General features: G+C 36.8%; 2 protein-coding genes across 3 annotated transcripts in view; one reads left to right on the forward strand and one right to left on the reverse strand.

The window, feature by feature from the left end:
• The window catches only part of nme7 (NME/NM23 family member 7), a 42,268-nt gene extending 30,391 nt beyond the window's left edge, over positions 1-11,877 (forward strand). The window contains exons 10-12 of one of the 2 annotated variants that reach the window (XM_057840848.1): positions 6,069-6,176; positions 10,927-10,970; positions 11,019-11,877. In XM_057840848.1, the coding sequence (XP_057696831.1) occupies positions 6,069-6,176; positions 10,927-10,959 (141 nt within the window). In that variant the 3' untranslated portion in view covers positions 10,960-10,970; positions 11,019-11,877. The remainder of the gene's footprint in view (positions 1-6,068; positions 6,177-10,926; positions 10,971-11,018) is intronic. The other variant, XM_057840847.1, reaches the window with a different exon arrangement.
• Positions 11,878-15,552: 3,675 nt separating this feature from the next.
• atp1b1a (ATPase Na+/K+ transporting subunit beta 1a) overlaps positions 15,553-16,287 on the reverse strand; it is a 59,363-nt gene continuing 58,628 nt past the window's right edge. Inside the window, exon 6 of the mRNA XM_057840853.1 lies at positions 15,553-16,035. Coding sequence (XP_057696836.1) covers positions 15,778-16,035 — 258 coding nt within the window. The 3' untranslated portion in view covers positions 15,553-15,777. The remainder of the gene's footprint in view (positions 16,036-16,287) is intronic.

The following is a 16,287-nucleotide window of genomic DNA, read 5'->3' on the forward strand; positions in this document are numbered from 1 at the left end:
ACCATTCATTAAACTATAATAATGGCGGAAAACACTCAAGTGACTTGAAGTTCTGCTCTGAGACGCCGAATTTGGCTAAATTTCAAAATTGTCCTAAATGCATGTGTGATACATCATTGGAAAGCTTAAAGTCTCTACTTTCTGGGGGAAGAACACATTTTAACAAGAGGGCATTTTTGACACCTTAAAAGTAGGTCAAATCAGGCGAGTGAAAAATAGGAACATTTTAGGGGTTAAATTCCAATACCATAGTATTAAAATTTTTGCAGTGGGTGTTTAAAATATTTTTGCAATAATAATTAAAGAATGAGATTGCAAGATACTGAACATAAAAGGTTTTATGCTGTATGATTTAACCATCTAATGTATCTGATACATCGATATCATCCCATAATAAGCAATCCAAACGGCAACAAGGGTCGAAAAGATAATGGACAGCATGCATGCCAGTTAGCCTGCTGTGTCGATAACTCTCGCTCTAGCGTTTGACTGCAATGTACGTCTCTTTGTGGATTTTGGGTAACTGGAGGTGTGAGCACGCTGATTTTAACCAGATATTATCGCGTACTTACCTTGTTTGGATCCAAAAACTCAATGTAGCAGCTATAACCAAGTGTCAAGACACAGCTGTGGATTGCCGTACTTTGTGGGGATTTTATGGGTGAAACACGGTAATATAACAAGGGTCACAATGCAGAATTCACAGAAAACAAGGAGTGGTCAAGATTTTCTTTTTCAAATATTTACCCTTTTAAGCATTTTTTTCAATTTTTCTTTGTTTGAATCAATTATTTATCATCTAAAATATCGGGGAAATGTGACAGTCACAAGAAAAATACAATTAAGCGATAGTTTTGAGTAGGAGTGGGAACCTCTTGGTACCTCACGATACGATACGATTTGCGATAAAAAACTCACGATAACGATGATCTGACGATATGGCGATACAATGATTATCGATACATTGATCGGAAAATCATTCTAGGATATTCTACAAACTAATAAACAGAAAAAACAAGTTTCTGCTGTGAATTGGATTGATTTTATCACTAGTAGACGTCCAATCTGTTTGAACTGGGAGGGTGGCAGCAGAACGAATTCGCTGCCATCCCTCCCACTTCAAACGGATTGAACGTCTATGGCCGGTAGTGGCAGCCAATGCCAGGCAATGAGGTAATTTTGGGCCATTTAAGGTCATTTACCTGTTAATTTTCAGTTACTTCCTGTTGATTTTGGGGTATTTTATGGGTCACTTCCTGTTTATTTTGAGTTACAGAATAGGAAATGACCAGGGAATCACCCAAATGAATAGGCAGTGACTCAAACTCAACAGGAAATGACCTGTAAATGCCCTAAAACGAACAACAAGTGACCTGTGAATGCCCTGAAAATCGGACAGTGACTGTGAATGCTCTGATTTCGAAAGAACGAACCTTCTCAGTCTAAATGGATTGGACGTCGAGCACCGTCAATGCAGCCTTAGAGTTGAGACACTATTATTGTGGAAGATTTTGGTAACAACTTGTTGGTTTATTTGTATTTATTTTTTTAGACATTGACAACGTTTTAAAACGATATCTCGATTCTTGGCAGGAGCATATCGATAACCTTTTGGGATACAAAGTATCACGATATATCACCATTTCGATATTTTGTCACACCCCTAGTTTTGAGGTACATATCCGTGACCTATTTACAGACACTATTTTTTTCATTGTGACGTAACTTGTACAAAAGTTTAAAATATGCGAGTGAATCATTTTTTGTCTTTTTTTTTTTTTTTTTTACTAAATATTAGGCATCAATTAATGATTCTAAGCTAAAAATGGTAGACATTTTGAATAATAAATTTAATTACTTACCTTCTTTTTATGGCTGGGTTGAAACAAAAGCAGTTGCATAGGGTCTCCAGGGTAAAATGGACAAATTGAAAATAGTCCGGGGGCATAATGCGCCATGAAACTATGGCAGCATATAGACATATTGTTCTATCAAACACAACAGTTATTTTGGCTTAAAATACAGCAGTTCATTTTAGACGGGGTGCAAGAACAGAAACTGCTTTTTCAGCCTTGTCTGTGTTTTCTGCCCTATACAAGTTTATTTTTATTTACTTTTTTTTGAGGGTGGGCGGCTACTTCACAGTTTTTCACATATCGCGGGACGTTCTGGCCCCCAGTAACTGTGAAAAACAAGGGATCAGTGCTGCAACGATTAATCAATTAACTCGAGTATTCGATTAGAAAAAAGATTCAAATTAATTTTGCTGCTTCGAGTATTCGTTTAATTAAAGTGGCGTTGTAGTGGTTTGTTTTGAAAGTGGTTGCATTTACTTTTATTGATTTGGGTGGATAAACTGCCCTTTAGTCTACCTCATTTCACATTGCTGAATCCAGCTGCTCCCTTTTAAGAACAACATAAGCTAAGTTTTCGTTTGAGCTAATGTTTTTTTAATGCATTCTTAATTTAGTTTATAGGTATATTTAGCCGTTTTTTTTTTGTGGGAATATGTGTCAGTACCATTTGTTAAGAGCATATTAAAAAAAAAAAAAAAAAAAAACCTGAGCATTTTATAGCATTTAAGCTAGCGGACATTTGCTGTGTAAGTTAGCCAATTATTTTCTTGTACATAGATCCTCATTTATTTATTTTTTTTCATACTGTTTGAGGCTCAGTTCAGGTTTTTAATTTTTTTATGTTCCTTATCTGATTACTCGATTATTCGAACTAACTAGTTCATCAATTGATCGACTACTAAAATAATCGATAGCTGCAGTCCTACAAGGGATCACTGTATCTCTTTTATGGACGATGAAGGTGGAAATCGATGTCTTAATTGAATCGCTAAAACTGGCCGTAAATGCTCAATAATGTTGATGCCTGGTGATTGTGCCGGCTTTATGACATGCTCAACTTCATTAGAATGTTCCTCATGCCATTTTTCATTTCTTCTTGGGTGTTTCCATTATTTTGTCCAAACCCTGTAAATATAACACTCCTACTTTTCATTCATTTCTTGAAAGGTGAGTTCAATTCTGAATGGCACCATTCATTATCCCACGTGCATGTGCACATGCGGCCAGCCACGACGTCATCGCGGGTCCCAGCTCTCGCTCAGTCAACGCAATCCAATTAGAGGCGGAAGATCACCCCTCTTTGTTCCATCGGAGGACAATAAAGGACGTCAAGCGTTGCGTTCCTGTGGCCACTTCCTGCCATTTCTTTCCACGTGATGTGCTTTCTTTGCCTGCTTCCTCTCTGAGCAGTTATTTTTGCATGCACGCCGAGAGGTTTTCATTTCCTGGCGAGTTAATATCCCTGAATATATTGCACCTATGTTTTTTTTTTTTTTTAACTGATGGTTGCTTCAGACGGTGCTGTTCATTCGCCCACTCCCGGTCACGGGGTTCATCTTGAAATCAGTGTTGTGTTCGTCAATGATGACTAAGACGAAAATATTAAGTCGACGGACACATTTTTCATGACAAAATCAATAATTAGCCAAAAATCTGTCTTGGAAGACTAAAACATACAGTGGGGCAATTTAGTCAACCGCTAATTGTGCAAATCATGGTGGAAAATAAGTATTTGGTCAATACCAAAAGTTCATCTCAGTACTTTGTTATGTACCCTTTGTTGGCAATAACGGAGGCCAAAAGTTTTCTGTAACTCTTCACAAGCTTTTCTCACACTGTTGCTGGTATTTTGGCCCATTCCTCCATGCAGATCTCTTCTAGAGCAGTGATGTTTTGGGGCTGTCGTCGGACTTTCAACTCCTTCTACAGATTTTCTATGGGGTTGAGATCTGGAGACTGGCTAGGCCACTCCAGGACCTTGAAATGCTTCTTACAAAGCCAATCCTTTGTTGCCCTGGCTGTGTGTTTGGGATCATTGTCATGCTGAAAGACCCAGCCGCGTCTTATCTTCAATGCCCTTGCTGACGGAAGGAGATTTTCACTCAAAATCTCTCGATATATGGCCCAATTCATTCTTTCCTTCACACAGATCAGTCGTCCTGGTCCCTTTGCAGAAAAACAGCCCCAAAGCGTTATGTTTCCACCCCATGCTTCACAGTGGGTATGGTGTTCTTCGGATGCAATTCAGTATTCTTTCTCCTCCAAACACTAGAACCTGTGTTTCTACCAAAAAGTTCTAGTTTGGTTTCATTTGACCATAACACATTCTCCCAGTCTTCTTCTGGATCCTCCAAATGCTCTCTAGCGAACCGCAGACGGACCTGGACGTGTACTTTCTTCAGCAGGGGGACACGTCTGGTAGGGAAGGATTTGAGTCCCTGGCGGCGCATTGTGTTACTGATAGTAGCCTTTGTTACTGTGGTCCCAGCTCTCTGTAGGTCATTCACTAGGTCCCCCCGTGTGGTTCTGGGATTTTTTTTCTCACCGTTCTTGTGATCATTTTGACACCACGGGGTGAGATCATTCATGGAGCCCCAGATCGAGGGAGATAATCAGTGGTCTTGTATGTCTTCCATTTTCTAATAATTGCTCCCACAGTTGATTTCTTTACACCAAGCGTTTTACCTATTACAGATTCAGTCTTCCTAGCCTGGTGCAGGTCTACAATTTTGTCTCTGGTGTCCTTTCACAGCTCTTTGGTCTTGGCCATGGTGGAGTTTGGAGTGTGACTGACTGAGATTGTGGACAGGTCAGGGGTCGCGTTAACCGAATATTTTCCGTCGTTGACCGTTTTTTTAAAACAGTGACGGAAAAAAACTGAACTCCGTCCGTCATTTTGACAGGTTGCAATACACACCCCAGACCACAGGGTGGCGAGTGAGCATATTAGTTAGCTATTGTCTCTCTTAATGCATGACGTCGTTGGCTATTCTGTCAGAATATTGTAGCGTCACCGGGGTCTGGCGGCGGCACCGTGATTGACACATCAACGCGAGGTTCTTATTGGTGCACTTAGTGTGCCAGCGCGTCATTCAATTGGTGGACTAGATTGCCGCCTGTGTATAGACCCCAATCACATGACGTCACAACTCCGCCCCCCTGACTGGAGCCGCCATATTGTGTGTCAGCTCGTCGTGTTCACGCATTACCGCTACGTACATGCCTCCTATTACGGCGTGTTTTTCTGCTCGTTAACATTAATAATCAAAATGGTGAAGGCGTGTGTGGCGGTTGGTTGCAGTAACAGAGAAGATAAACAGAGAGACTTGAAGTTCCACCGTATTCTGAGAGACCCGAAGAGGAGCGCGAGATGGACTGCTGTAATTCGACAAGAAATCTGGGCACCAAACGATCACCACAGACTATGTAGTAGTCATTTTATATCTGGTAAGATGCATTTAATATATATTTAGAAGATTTTGGGCTGACAACCACAATTAAGATCATTGTGTGACGTTGGTGATTGGGGTCTATATAGTTGCCTCTTTTTCTTTGGGAGCGGAGTTGTTGTTTTGTTGGTGTTGTTGGCAGTAAGCAGAGTAAAAAGAGGGAGAAAAATACCACGACTTCCGTGTCTAATTTTTCGCCGCCAAGCAAGCGTTACAATATTAATTAAAAATGAATGAAAACTAAATACTATTGAATATGTCATCATTATAATTTTGAAAATTTAAGTGACGGGTAAAAATAGATTATGACCGGATTTTTATGACCCTGTCAGTCAAAATGACAGACAACGAAAATGTCTAGCGCAACCTCTGCACAGGTGTCTTTTATATCGATAATGAGTTAAAACAGGGGCCAATAATACAGGTAACGAGTGGAGCCTCGTTAGACCTCATTAGAAGAAGTTAGACCTCTTTGACAGCCAGAAATCTTGCTTGTTTGTAGGTGACCAAATACTTATTTTCCACTCTAATTTGGAAATAAATTCTTTAAAAATCAAACAATGTGATTTTCTGTTTTTTTTCCCACATTCTGTCTCACATGGTTGAGGTTTACCGATGTTGAGAATTACAGGCCTCTCTAATCTTTTCAAGTAGGACAACTTGCACCATTGGTGGTTGACTAAATACTTATTTGCCCCACTGTAACAATAGTCACTTGGTCTGTAAAGGTTTAAACTTATTAACCAGTTGAGTCGTCCTGCAGGAGATCGCTCGTCACCTCCGTCCATCCACGCTGCGAGCACTCTACGGCACCGACAAAGTCAAGAACGCCGTCCACTGCACCGACCTTCCCGAAGACGCCATGCTGGAGGTGGGTGCTCGCTTACTAACGCCAAAAATCAAATACAGTGGTAATTCGTCATATGAACGCAAAGACATACGATTGGCGGAAAACAGTCAGGTGACTTGAAGTTCCGCTCTGAGACCCCCAATTTGGCCAACTTTCAAAATTGTCCGATATGCATTTGTGGTACATCATTGGAAAGCTTAAAATCCCAATTTTCTGGGTGAAGAAAAATTTTGAACAGGAAGGCATTTTCAAAAAAAAAAGTTTTTTAAACAGCAAAACCCTATCTGGAGGTGAGAGCACGTGAGAGCAGAATTACAGACGCCACGACTTTAACGAGATATTATCGCGTACTTACCTTGATTCGATCCAAGAACTCCATGTAGCGAGTATCAATGAGTGTCAAGACACAGCTGTGAATGGCCACAGCTGGATTTTTTGGGGGATTTTATGGGTGAAACATGGTGATATAAGAAGGGTTGCGATGCAGAAATCGCAGACAACAAGGAATGGTTGAGATTTACTTTTTCATATATTTACCCTTTTAAACATTTGTTTCCGATTTTTCTTTGTTTGGATCGATTATTTATCATCTAACGTATCAGAGAAAATGCGACAGTAACAAAAAAAAATACAATTAAGTGATAGTTATGAGGTAGATATCCGTGACTTTTTTACAGAAGCCATTTTTTTCATTGTGACTTCATTTGTTTAAAGGTTTAAAATATGTGAGTGAATAGTTTTTTAAAGTCGTTTTTTTTTACGAAATATGAGACATCAATTAATGATTCTAAGCTAAAAACGACAGACACTTTGAATAATAGGCCTAAATATAATTAATTACCTTCGTTCTATGGCTGGGTTGAAACAAAAGCGGGTGCGCGACGTCTGTAAATGGGGGTTTTCAGGGTAATACGGACAAATTAAAAAGTTCGGGGGCTTAGCGCCATGAATCTGCAATGGCAGAATGTGAGAAATCTTGAGAATGTGAGAAATTCCAAAAGGTACTTTTTCATGCCACTGTATGTCTTCTTATGGGCAAATTACGGTGGCCGAGAGGTGTCAGGCGAAATGCAAAGTCCAAACACTTTGCAAATAGAAAAAAGCACGAACCCCAATTGCAAACGCTTTCCAAAAGAAAAAAGCACGAATGCAAACTGCCACAACACGATCCCCAATTCCTAAAGCGCGATTGCAAATTGGCAAAAGCACGAACCCCAATTGCCACAGCACGACAGCAAATGGCTCGCAGCACGAATGCAAACTGCCACAACACGATCCCCAATTCCTAAACCGCGATTGCAAATTGGCAAATGCACGAATCCCAACTGCCACAACACGACAGCAAATAGCTCGTAGCACAACAGCAAACGGCTCACAGCACAGCTGCAAAATCACGCAACGCAACTGCAAGTGGATGACCCAGAAGTTAAAAAAAAAAAAAAAAAAAAAAAAAAAAGGACGACACTTTATATGTGCTTTGTGACCATCTATACGGACCTCCATGAAGTTGCCCCCCACCCCCCGTCAGACGCAAATTTATATAAAAATGATGTCATTCGTTTGTGCTGCAACGGTTTTGTTGATACAGTATTATGCTTTTATGGAGATATTAATTTCGAGTGGTGACGTCACTCGTAGCTTTCCCTCAGTTTAGCTCCCGCGGCTAATGGAGCGTACCAACTCTCTCAAAATCAGAGGGGTGTCCTAATAACTAACATAACACATAACATGGGGGGCTTGAGATATCGATTTCGATGATGACGTCCCTCTAAGCCAGGGGTCCCCAAACTTTTTCCTGTGAGGGCCACATAACCCTTCTCTTCTCTGATGAGGGGCCGGGGTCAGTTTGTAACAGAAAAAGTGTGACGATTGCAGGAGTGCCTAAATGTAAAAATGTATTGTTTTTCAGAAAGCCACAATCAAATAACCCTTTCTGGATTCTTCACGGAACCAAAGTAAATAAAATAAAAATGATATAATATAATATAGTATAATATAATATAATATAATTAGGGCTGTCAAACGATTAAAATTTTTAAGCGAGTTAATCACAGCTTAAAAATTAATCGTAATTAATCGCAATTCAAACATCTCTAAAATATGCCTAATTTTTATGTAAATTATTGTTGGAATGGAAAGATAAGACACAAGACGGATATATACATTCAACATACTGTACATAAGTACTGTATTTGTTTATTATAACAATAAATCAACAAGATGGCATTAACATTAATATTCTGTCAAAGCAATCCCTGGATAGAAAGACTTGTAGTTCTTAAAAGATAGATTTTAGTACAAATTATAGAAATTTTATGTTAAAACCCCTGTTAATGTTTTCGTTTTAATAAAATTGGTAAAATTTTCAATCAAAAAAATTAACTAGTAGCTCACCATTGTTGATGTCAAGAATTACACAATGCTCATGGTGCATAAAATCAGTCGCACCCAAGCGCCAGCAGAGGGAGACAAAAAACACAAGTAACAAGTGGACATGACACTGCTGTCATTTTAATCTGTTTGAGCGAGGCATATGCGTTAATTGCGTCAAATATTTTAACGTGATTAATGAAAAAAATTAATTACCGCCCGTTAACGCGATAACTTTGACAGCCCTTAATATAATATAATATAATATAATATCATATCATATCATATAATCAGGGGTGCACATAATTTTTTTGCCCAGGTTCTCAGAGGAGGACCTGGAGATGTGACTTGGTCCTCATTGAGCTTGAGAGCCGACCCACCTGATGCGATAAATTTATGACAAGCTTTACTTAGAGCCAATTAACTTTGATTAATTATATTAACAGTTAATGCTTGATTAACATCAACTGGCACAACAAAATTGCCATTACTTTGAAGTGAAATGTAAAGAAATAAACATAAAAGCACCAATTCAAAATAAAGGGCATTATGCGGCTCCCACATTAACTCCAAGCCTTTTTAAAAGTGGGATGTCCTCCTCATAAGACCTCATTGAACGTGCATGTTTAGCTTTGTAAAATGCGAGCAAAAACACGTTTGTCAGTGCATGTCGCTGTTCATTACCTTTATTCCGCCCTATTCCGCCACATGTCCATAGGGCGAGTGGGGTCCTGTTTGACATCGATAGTTTGCTTAATTGCCACATGCTCTCTGTTTTTTTCGTGCTTTTCAAAGTTTGGATGGCTGAAATTCTTTGACCCTACATAAAATGCGTTGCTCTAATCGGCGACATTGGGATTCTCACGGCACATTTTGTACCGCATTTCCGTGCGAGCATCATTCGCTTCTAGCCATGGTACCTCCTGTAGCCACTTTTCAGCAAAAGTCCTTTTTTTCGGTAGCTCCGGTGACGTCTCTGTCGTCTGTCTGTCTTTTGACGGGGGTGGGGGAACACGGAAGTAATTACTCAGTGTGACCTGCCTCATCGACATTTTGAGAAGTTATTTTCTCGTGTCCGCCGCAAATAGAGTGGTCAGCCATCGGTACGCAAAAGCGTATGGAAGCCGTTGAGGGCCAGCGCGTTTGTCTACGTCCAGTACGCATGTGCGGACCACTTATGTGCACCCCTGAATATAATATAATATAATATAATATCATGTAATATAATATAATATAATAATACTGTATTAATTAAATAGATAATAACCAAATAACCATTGTTCAGTTCTTCACAGAAAAAAGCCAGGACATAAATAACTCTATTGGAAAAAAAAAATAAATTTTTTTTTTTTTTTTTTTTTTACAATTTTTTTTTTTTTTTTGTTCAGGGGGCCAGACCAAATGTGGCTGCGGGCCGTAGTTTGGGGACCCCTGGTATAGATGGTCACAAAGCACATATAAAGTGTCGTCCTTTTTTTTTTTTTTTTTTTTTAAACTTCCGGGTCATCCACTTGCCGTTGTGTTGCGTGATTTTGCTGCTGTGCTGTAAGCCGTTTGCTGTTGTGCTACAAGCTATTTGCTGTCGTGTTGTGGCAGTTGGGATTCGTGCTTTTGCCAATTTGTAATTGCGCTTTAGGAATTGGGGATCGTGTTGTGGCAGTTTGCATTCGTGCTTTTTTCTTTTGCAAAGCGTTTGCAATTGGGGTTCGTGCTTTTTTCTATTGGCAAAGTGTTTGGACTTTGCATTTCGCCTGACACCTCTCGGCCACCGTAGCAAATCCATCTCGACATACAAACCAAGTCCTGGAACGAATTACATTCATATGTCAAAGTACCACTGTATTAGAATCAGAAAATCAAAATGCTAGCAGAAGAATTACATTTTTGGAGAAAATCATATTTTTAGAATTTTTTTTTTTCAATCTTATGTTAAATTATTATGTTAAAACATTTTTTAAAAGGTCACATTTAATATTCGGACTTCAGAGTCAATTCATTTTGAACTTTTAAAATTGGATTTATTGTCTAAAAATGCATAAACTAATGTTAATTAAGGGACCCTTATTGTAAAGTGTTACCAGAAAAATCATTTAAAAAAATTTAGATTTAGATTTTCCAAACAACCACCGATTGAGAAGCAAAAAAATCCTCATGTGAGGGGGAAAAAAAAAATTCTCATGAGAACACTCATATTGTGAAAGGCCAAAAAAGTCAAGATTTGCTTCCTTTCAGTTAGTACGAGAGAGGCGACGTCCTTCCCTCCCCCTTTTTAGTCTCATGACCGCCGCACGGCCCCGCTTCAGATCTCGCAACGACCACAGGATTGGAAACAAAAGCTTTTGTTTAGGCGGAGGCACATAATGCCTCGTTGTTGACTTGGCGGCCATTTTGTCATCCACAGGTGCAGTACTTCTTCAAGATCTTGGACGGCTAAACCCTAGACGTCCAATTATTTTGTACTGGGAGGGCTGGCAGCAATCGCTGCCAGCCCTCCCAGTACAAAATAATTGGACATCTACCTCCGTTTAAACTAAAAAATGAACACAAACACCACTTTTTTTTTTCTTCTTTATTGTTTCAGCCAGATTAAATAAAGTCACCAGAAGACTTTTCATATTTTTCTTCTTATCAACATATAACGGGATACTGCATTGATATTTATCATTTTTATTTGTTTTCAACCAGCGACTACTTTGGTATCGGATTCAAAACATGACACTTTTTTTTGAGAGAAATAAAATGTACAACTGCATAAATATAAAATTCTTCCACCATCAACATGGCTAAAACATTCAACAGTAATAGGACTCTGCTAAGAACTACAAAAAAAAACTACAAACGACAGAAACGGAGGGGGGAATGAAAAGCGTACAAATCCTTCCTGGATGGTTTCCGGTACCGCGCTAGTATCTCAGTTAGTCGTACGCACACACAAACACGCGCGCAGGCACACAGAAGCGGACGAGACGAGATTTTACGACACAAATACGTCAGTAGTAGTAAGTAGTAGTAGTGGAGTTGCAGTTTTATGTATTTTTTTTTTCATAGTATGGACGCGTCTAAAGCTCCAAATTTATCATCATGTACAGCAGAATAAATAGGATTTGCTTTTTTTGCTATTGCTACGTCCGAAAACGTTGGACAAGACACAAGATGAAGCGCACGCTTTTTTTTTTGTTTTTGTTCCGGCGAGCAGTGACTCTCAACAATCGAAAAGTGGCGGTCGGATTCAAAATTTAGATTTAATTAAATTTGAATTTTGGCTGAAATGAAGTTAGGGTTTGTATTTGTGAGAAATTTATGGTTAGGTTCATTTTTTTTTTTAGATTTTTAAGATGGAAAGTATAGTGCTTTTTTTTCAAGAAGTTTAAAAAAGTGCCCCCCCGCCCCCCCAAAAAAAAAATCCAACGTAAAAATCCACATTTGATGAGAAAATCTTTAAAAAAAAAAAAAAAAAAAAAAAAAAAGGGTTTGTATACATAAGAAATCTTGAACTTCAAGTTAAAAGTGGCCCCCAAAAAATGCTATTTTAAAAGTCCGCGTTTGATGAGAAAATCTAACAAAAGAAGAAAAAAATTGCTGAATTTTAGCCAAAATAAATTTAGGTTTTGTATACATGAGAAATCTTGAGATTTTTTCTTCAAGATTTTGAGATGGAAAGTATGGTGCTTCTTTTTCAAGAAGTTAAAAAAGTGGCCCCAAAAATTTCTATGTTAAAAAGTCCACGTTTGATGAGAAAATCTATAAAAAAAAAAAAAAAAATTTTTTTTTTTAAATTGCAGAATTTTAGCCAAAATAAATTTAGGTTTTGTATACATGAGGAATCTTGTTAGGTTTTTTTCTTCACGTTTTTGAGATGGAAAGTATGGTGTTTCTTTTTCAAGAAGTTAAAAAACTGGCCCAAAAAAATTCTATGTTAAAAGTCCGCATTTGATGAGAAAAGCTATTAAAAAAAATATATTTTAAAAAATTGCAGTTTAGGTTTTGTATACATGAGAAATCTTGTGGGATTTTTTGGAAAGTATGGTGCTTCTTTTTCAAGAAGTTAAAAAACTGGCCCCCCCAAAAAAATCTATGTTAAAAGTCTGCATTTGATGAGAAAATCTATTTTAAAAAAAAAAAAAAAAGCTGAATTTTAGCCAAAATAAATTTAGGTTTTGTGTACATGAGAAATCTTATTAGATTTTTTTCTTCACGTTTTTGAGATGGAAAGTATGGTGCTTCTTTTTCAAGAAGTTAAAAAAGTGGCTCAAAAAAATTTCTATGTTAAAAAGTCCACGTTTAATGAGAAAATTTGAAAAAAAAAAAAAAAAATTGCAGAATTTTAACCAAAATAAAGTTAGAATTTGTATACAGAAGAAATCTTTTGAGATTTTTTTTTTTTAATTTTGGGATGGAAAGTATGGTGCTTCTTTTTCAAGAAGTTAAAAAAAAAAGTGTCCCAAAAAAATTCTGTTAAAAGTCTAACCTGGATGAGAAAATGTAAAAAAAAAATAAAAATAAAAACATTGGCTGAATTTTAGCAAAATATAAAGTTAGGTTTTGTATACGTAAGAAATCCTGTGAGATATTTTTGGGATGATTTTGAGATGGAAAGTATGGTGCTTCTTTTTCAAGAAGTTGAAACAGTGGCCCAAAAAATTATGTTATAAAGTCCACATTTGATGAGAAAAAAAAAAAAAAATTGCCCAATTTTAGCAAAATATAAAGTTAGGTTTTGTATACGTAAGAAATCCTGTGATATTTTTGGGATGATTTTGAGATGGAAAGTATGGTGCTTCTTTTTCAAGAAATTAAAAAAGTGGGCCATAAAAAATTTGTTAAAAGTCCACATTTGATGAGAAAATCTTTTTAAAAAAATTGCTGAATCTTAGCCAAAATAAAGTTAGGTTTTCTATACATAAGAAATCTTGTGAGATTTTTTTTTTTGAGTTTGAGATGAAAATGTGACATTTCAATTTCAAGAAGGAAAAAAAGTTCAAATTCTACATTAAAAGTCTATGTTTGAGTAGAAAATTTGCTTAAAAATATAATGAATTTAGCTGAATTTCAGCCAAAATATAGTTACGTTTTGTGTGCATAACAAATGGAATAAATGACATTTCATCTTCAAGAATTTTTTTTTTTGTGCGTTATGGTAAAAAATGTAGCCGAATTTTAGCCAAAATAAAGTTAGGTTTTGTGTACATAAGAAATCTGGTGAGATTGCACATTTGGCAAAAAAAAAAAAAAGTTGAAATTCTACATTCAAGGTCCTCGTTTGATGAGAAAATGTCAAACAAAAAAAAGCTGAATTTTGGCCAAAATAACGTTAGGTTTTGTTTATTTATGAGAATAAATCTTTATTTTTTAATATTTTGAGTATTTTAAGATTTTGAGATGGAAAGTATGGTGTTTTATTTTCAAGACGTAGAATAAGTGGTAAAAAAAGAAATTCTACCAAAACAATCCTGCGTTGGATGAAAAAATCTCAGGTCTTGCAGACATAAGAAATCTTATGAGATCCCCCGCCCCCATTTTCAAGAGTGAAAAGAATGCACGTTTTGGCAAAAAAAACAAAAAAACAGTTGACATTCTATAAGTCTGTGTTCAATGAGAAAATCTCAAGTTTAAAAAATGGCTAGATTTGGCCAAAATAGTTTTATGTACATAAGGGAAAAAAAAAAATATATATATATATATATATATATATATATAATTTTTTCAAGGTTTTGAAATGGAATGACAGTTGTTTCATTTACAAGAATTTTAAAAAAATTTTGGCAAAAAAAATAAATAAATAAATTCAAAGTCCACGTTTAATGAGAAATTTCTCCCAAAAAAATTTGGAAATTTGGCCGAAATAAGGTGAGATTGGTTAACACCCCCCCCCCCCCCCCAAATGATTCAGTGATGGAAACATGACATTTCATTTAAGAAAACAAAAGTTGACGTTTTGGCAAAAAAAAATAAGTCCATGTTTAATGAGAAATTTCTCATTTTAAAAAATTGAAATTATAGTGAGATTGTTCCCCACCCCATGATTCAGAGATGGAAACATTACATTTCATTTAAGAAAAAAAAAAGTTGGCAAGTTTTGCCCAAAAAAATTGAGCCAAATTTTATCCAAAATAAAGTTAGGCTTTTTATACACAAGAAATCTTGTGAGATTTTTTTGGCACATTTTGGCAAAATGTGATTTGAGTAGTATTTTTTTTTAATTGAAAATGGTGATATTAATCTCTATAAAGGGTTAAGAAAAAAGATTGGCAAACAAAAAAACAAAACAAAAAAATGTCATTTCAAGGGAGCAAAAACAAAGCATACATTTTGGGGTTTTATTAATGAGAAAACCTCAAAATTTAAGAAAAATAAAGTCAAGGCTTGAGCATGTTAATCACTCTTTTCATCAAAATATCAAGTTTAATCTAATACAAAGGGTTTAAGAAAAATATGTTTTTGATAACAACGAAATATTTTTTGTTTTGCCCAAGACATTTTAAAGGCGAAAGAAGGAAAATCACCATAATGTCGCCAAAATCTTTGTATTTTATGAAAAAAATCTCAAGAAAAACAAGTCAGGATTTGAAGGATTCCACATTTAATTGCACCCATTTTTTTCCTTCGAAGTGTTGCGTTCATACAATTAAAACTACATTAGAAATAAAAACAAAAAAAAGACTGAGAATGAAATGTTGCATTTACAGTTGAAGTAAATTGATGAGAATCTCATTTCAAGGGACTAGTTTTTGTGTATGAAAAATGTCAAATTTCAAAGAAAATGTAATCGTACCTTTTTCCTTCCAAACTTTGACTTTATTCTCATATAAAGAGCTAAAACAAATTTGAAAGGGGATTTTTCCAAATTTATCATCTCAAAATTTGTGGAAAACTGAGAATAAAGTGGGAAGACACATAAACAAGGACAACTTCCACTAATTCTGACAACTGAGAAAAATCTTATGAGAATCAAGTCTCATATTTATAGAAAATGGCAAATTTCTGTGGAAACGCGACTCAAACCAACTGGTGCATAATAAAACAAAAAAAAAAAGTTGGCAAATTGATGGCTAATGAGTTCATAAATCACGAGTTGAAGACAATCGTGCGGTTAGTCAATTTTCAATATTGGCACGGTTTTATCGCCATCGATTGAGTTGAGAACCACTGCTGTGCGGGGAGAACGCTCGAGACGACTATAGTGGTGTGTTGTGGTTTTTATCGCGGTGGGAGTTGCTTGTCAAAAGGGGGCGGGGCTTCGTCGCGAGCGAGGTCACGAGGTGATGGTGAACTTGATGTCGAATCGTCCCTGATAGCGATCCTTGCTGCTGTATTGGATGTTGGCGCCGTACGCCTTGCACTCGATGCGCACCTCCTGGCCCAGCGTCACGTTGGTGAACTTGATGGCCACCAGGGGCTGAAGGTAGTTGGGGTGCAGCGCCCGACCGTAGTACGGGTAGTACTGCAGCGGGAAGGTGCCGTCGAAGCCAAAGTACTGGATCGGGCCCAGTTTGTCGGCGTCTTCCTCGCGCTGAAACGACAGAGATTTTTTTTTAATTTTGGGATGGAAAGTATGGTGCTTCTTTTTCAACAAGTTAAAAAAATTCTATGTTAAAAGTCTACGCTTCATGAGAAGATCTAAAAAAAAATGGGCTGAATTTGAGCAAAATATAAAGTTAGGTTTTGTATACGTAAGAAATCTTGTGAGATTTTTTGGGGGATGATTTTGAGATGGAAATTATGGTGCTTCTTTTTTCAGGAAGTTAAAAAAAGTGAGCCAAAA

Source organism: Corythoichthys intestinalis, chromosome 7 (assembly GCF_030265065.1).
Source record: "Corythoichthys intestinalis isolate RoL2023-P3 chromosome 7, ASM3026506v1, whole genome shotgun sequence".
Taxonomy (NCBI): domain Eukaryota; kingdom Metazoa; phylum Chordata; class Actinopteri; order Syngnathiformes; family Syngnathidae; genus Corythoichthys; species Corythoichthys intestinalis.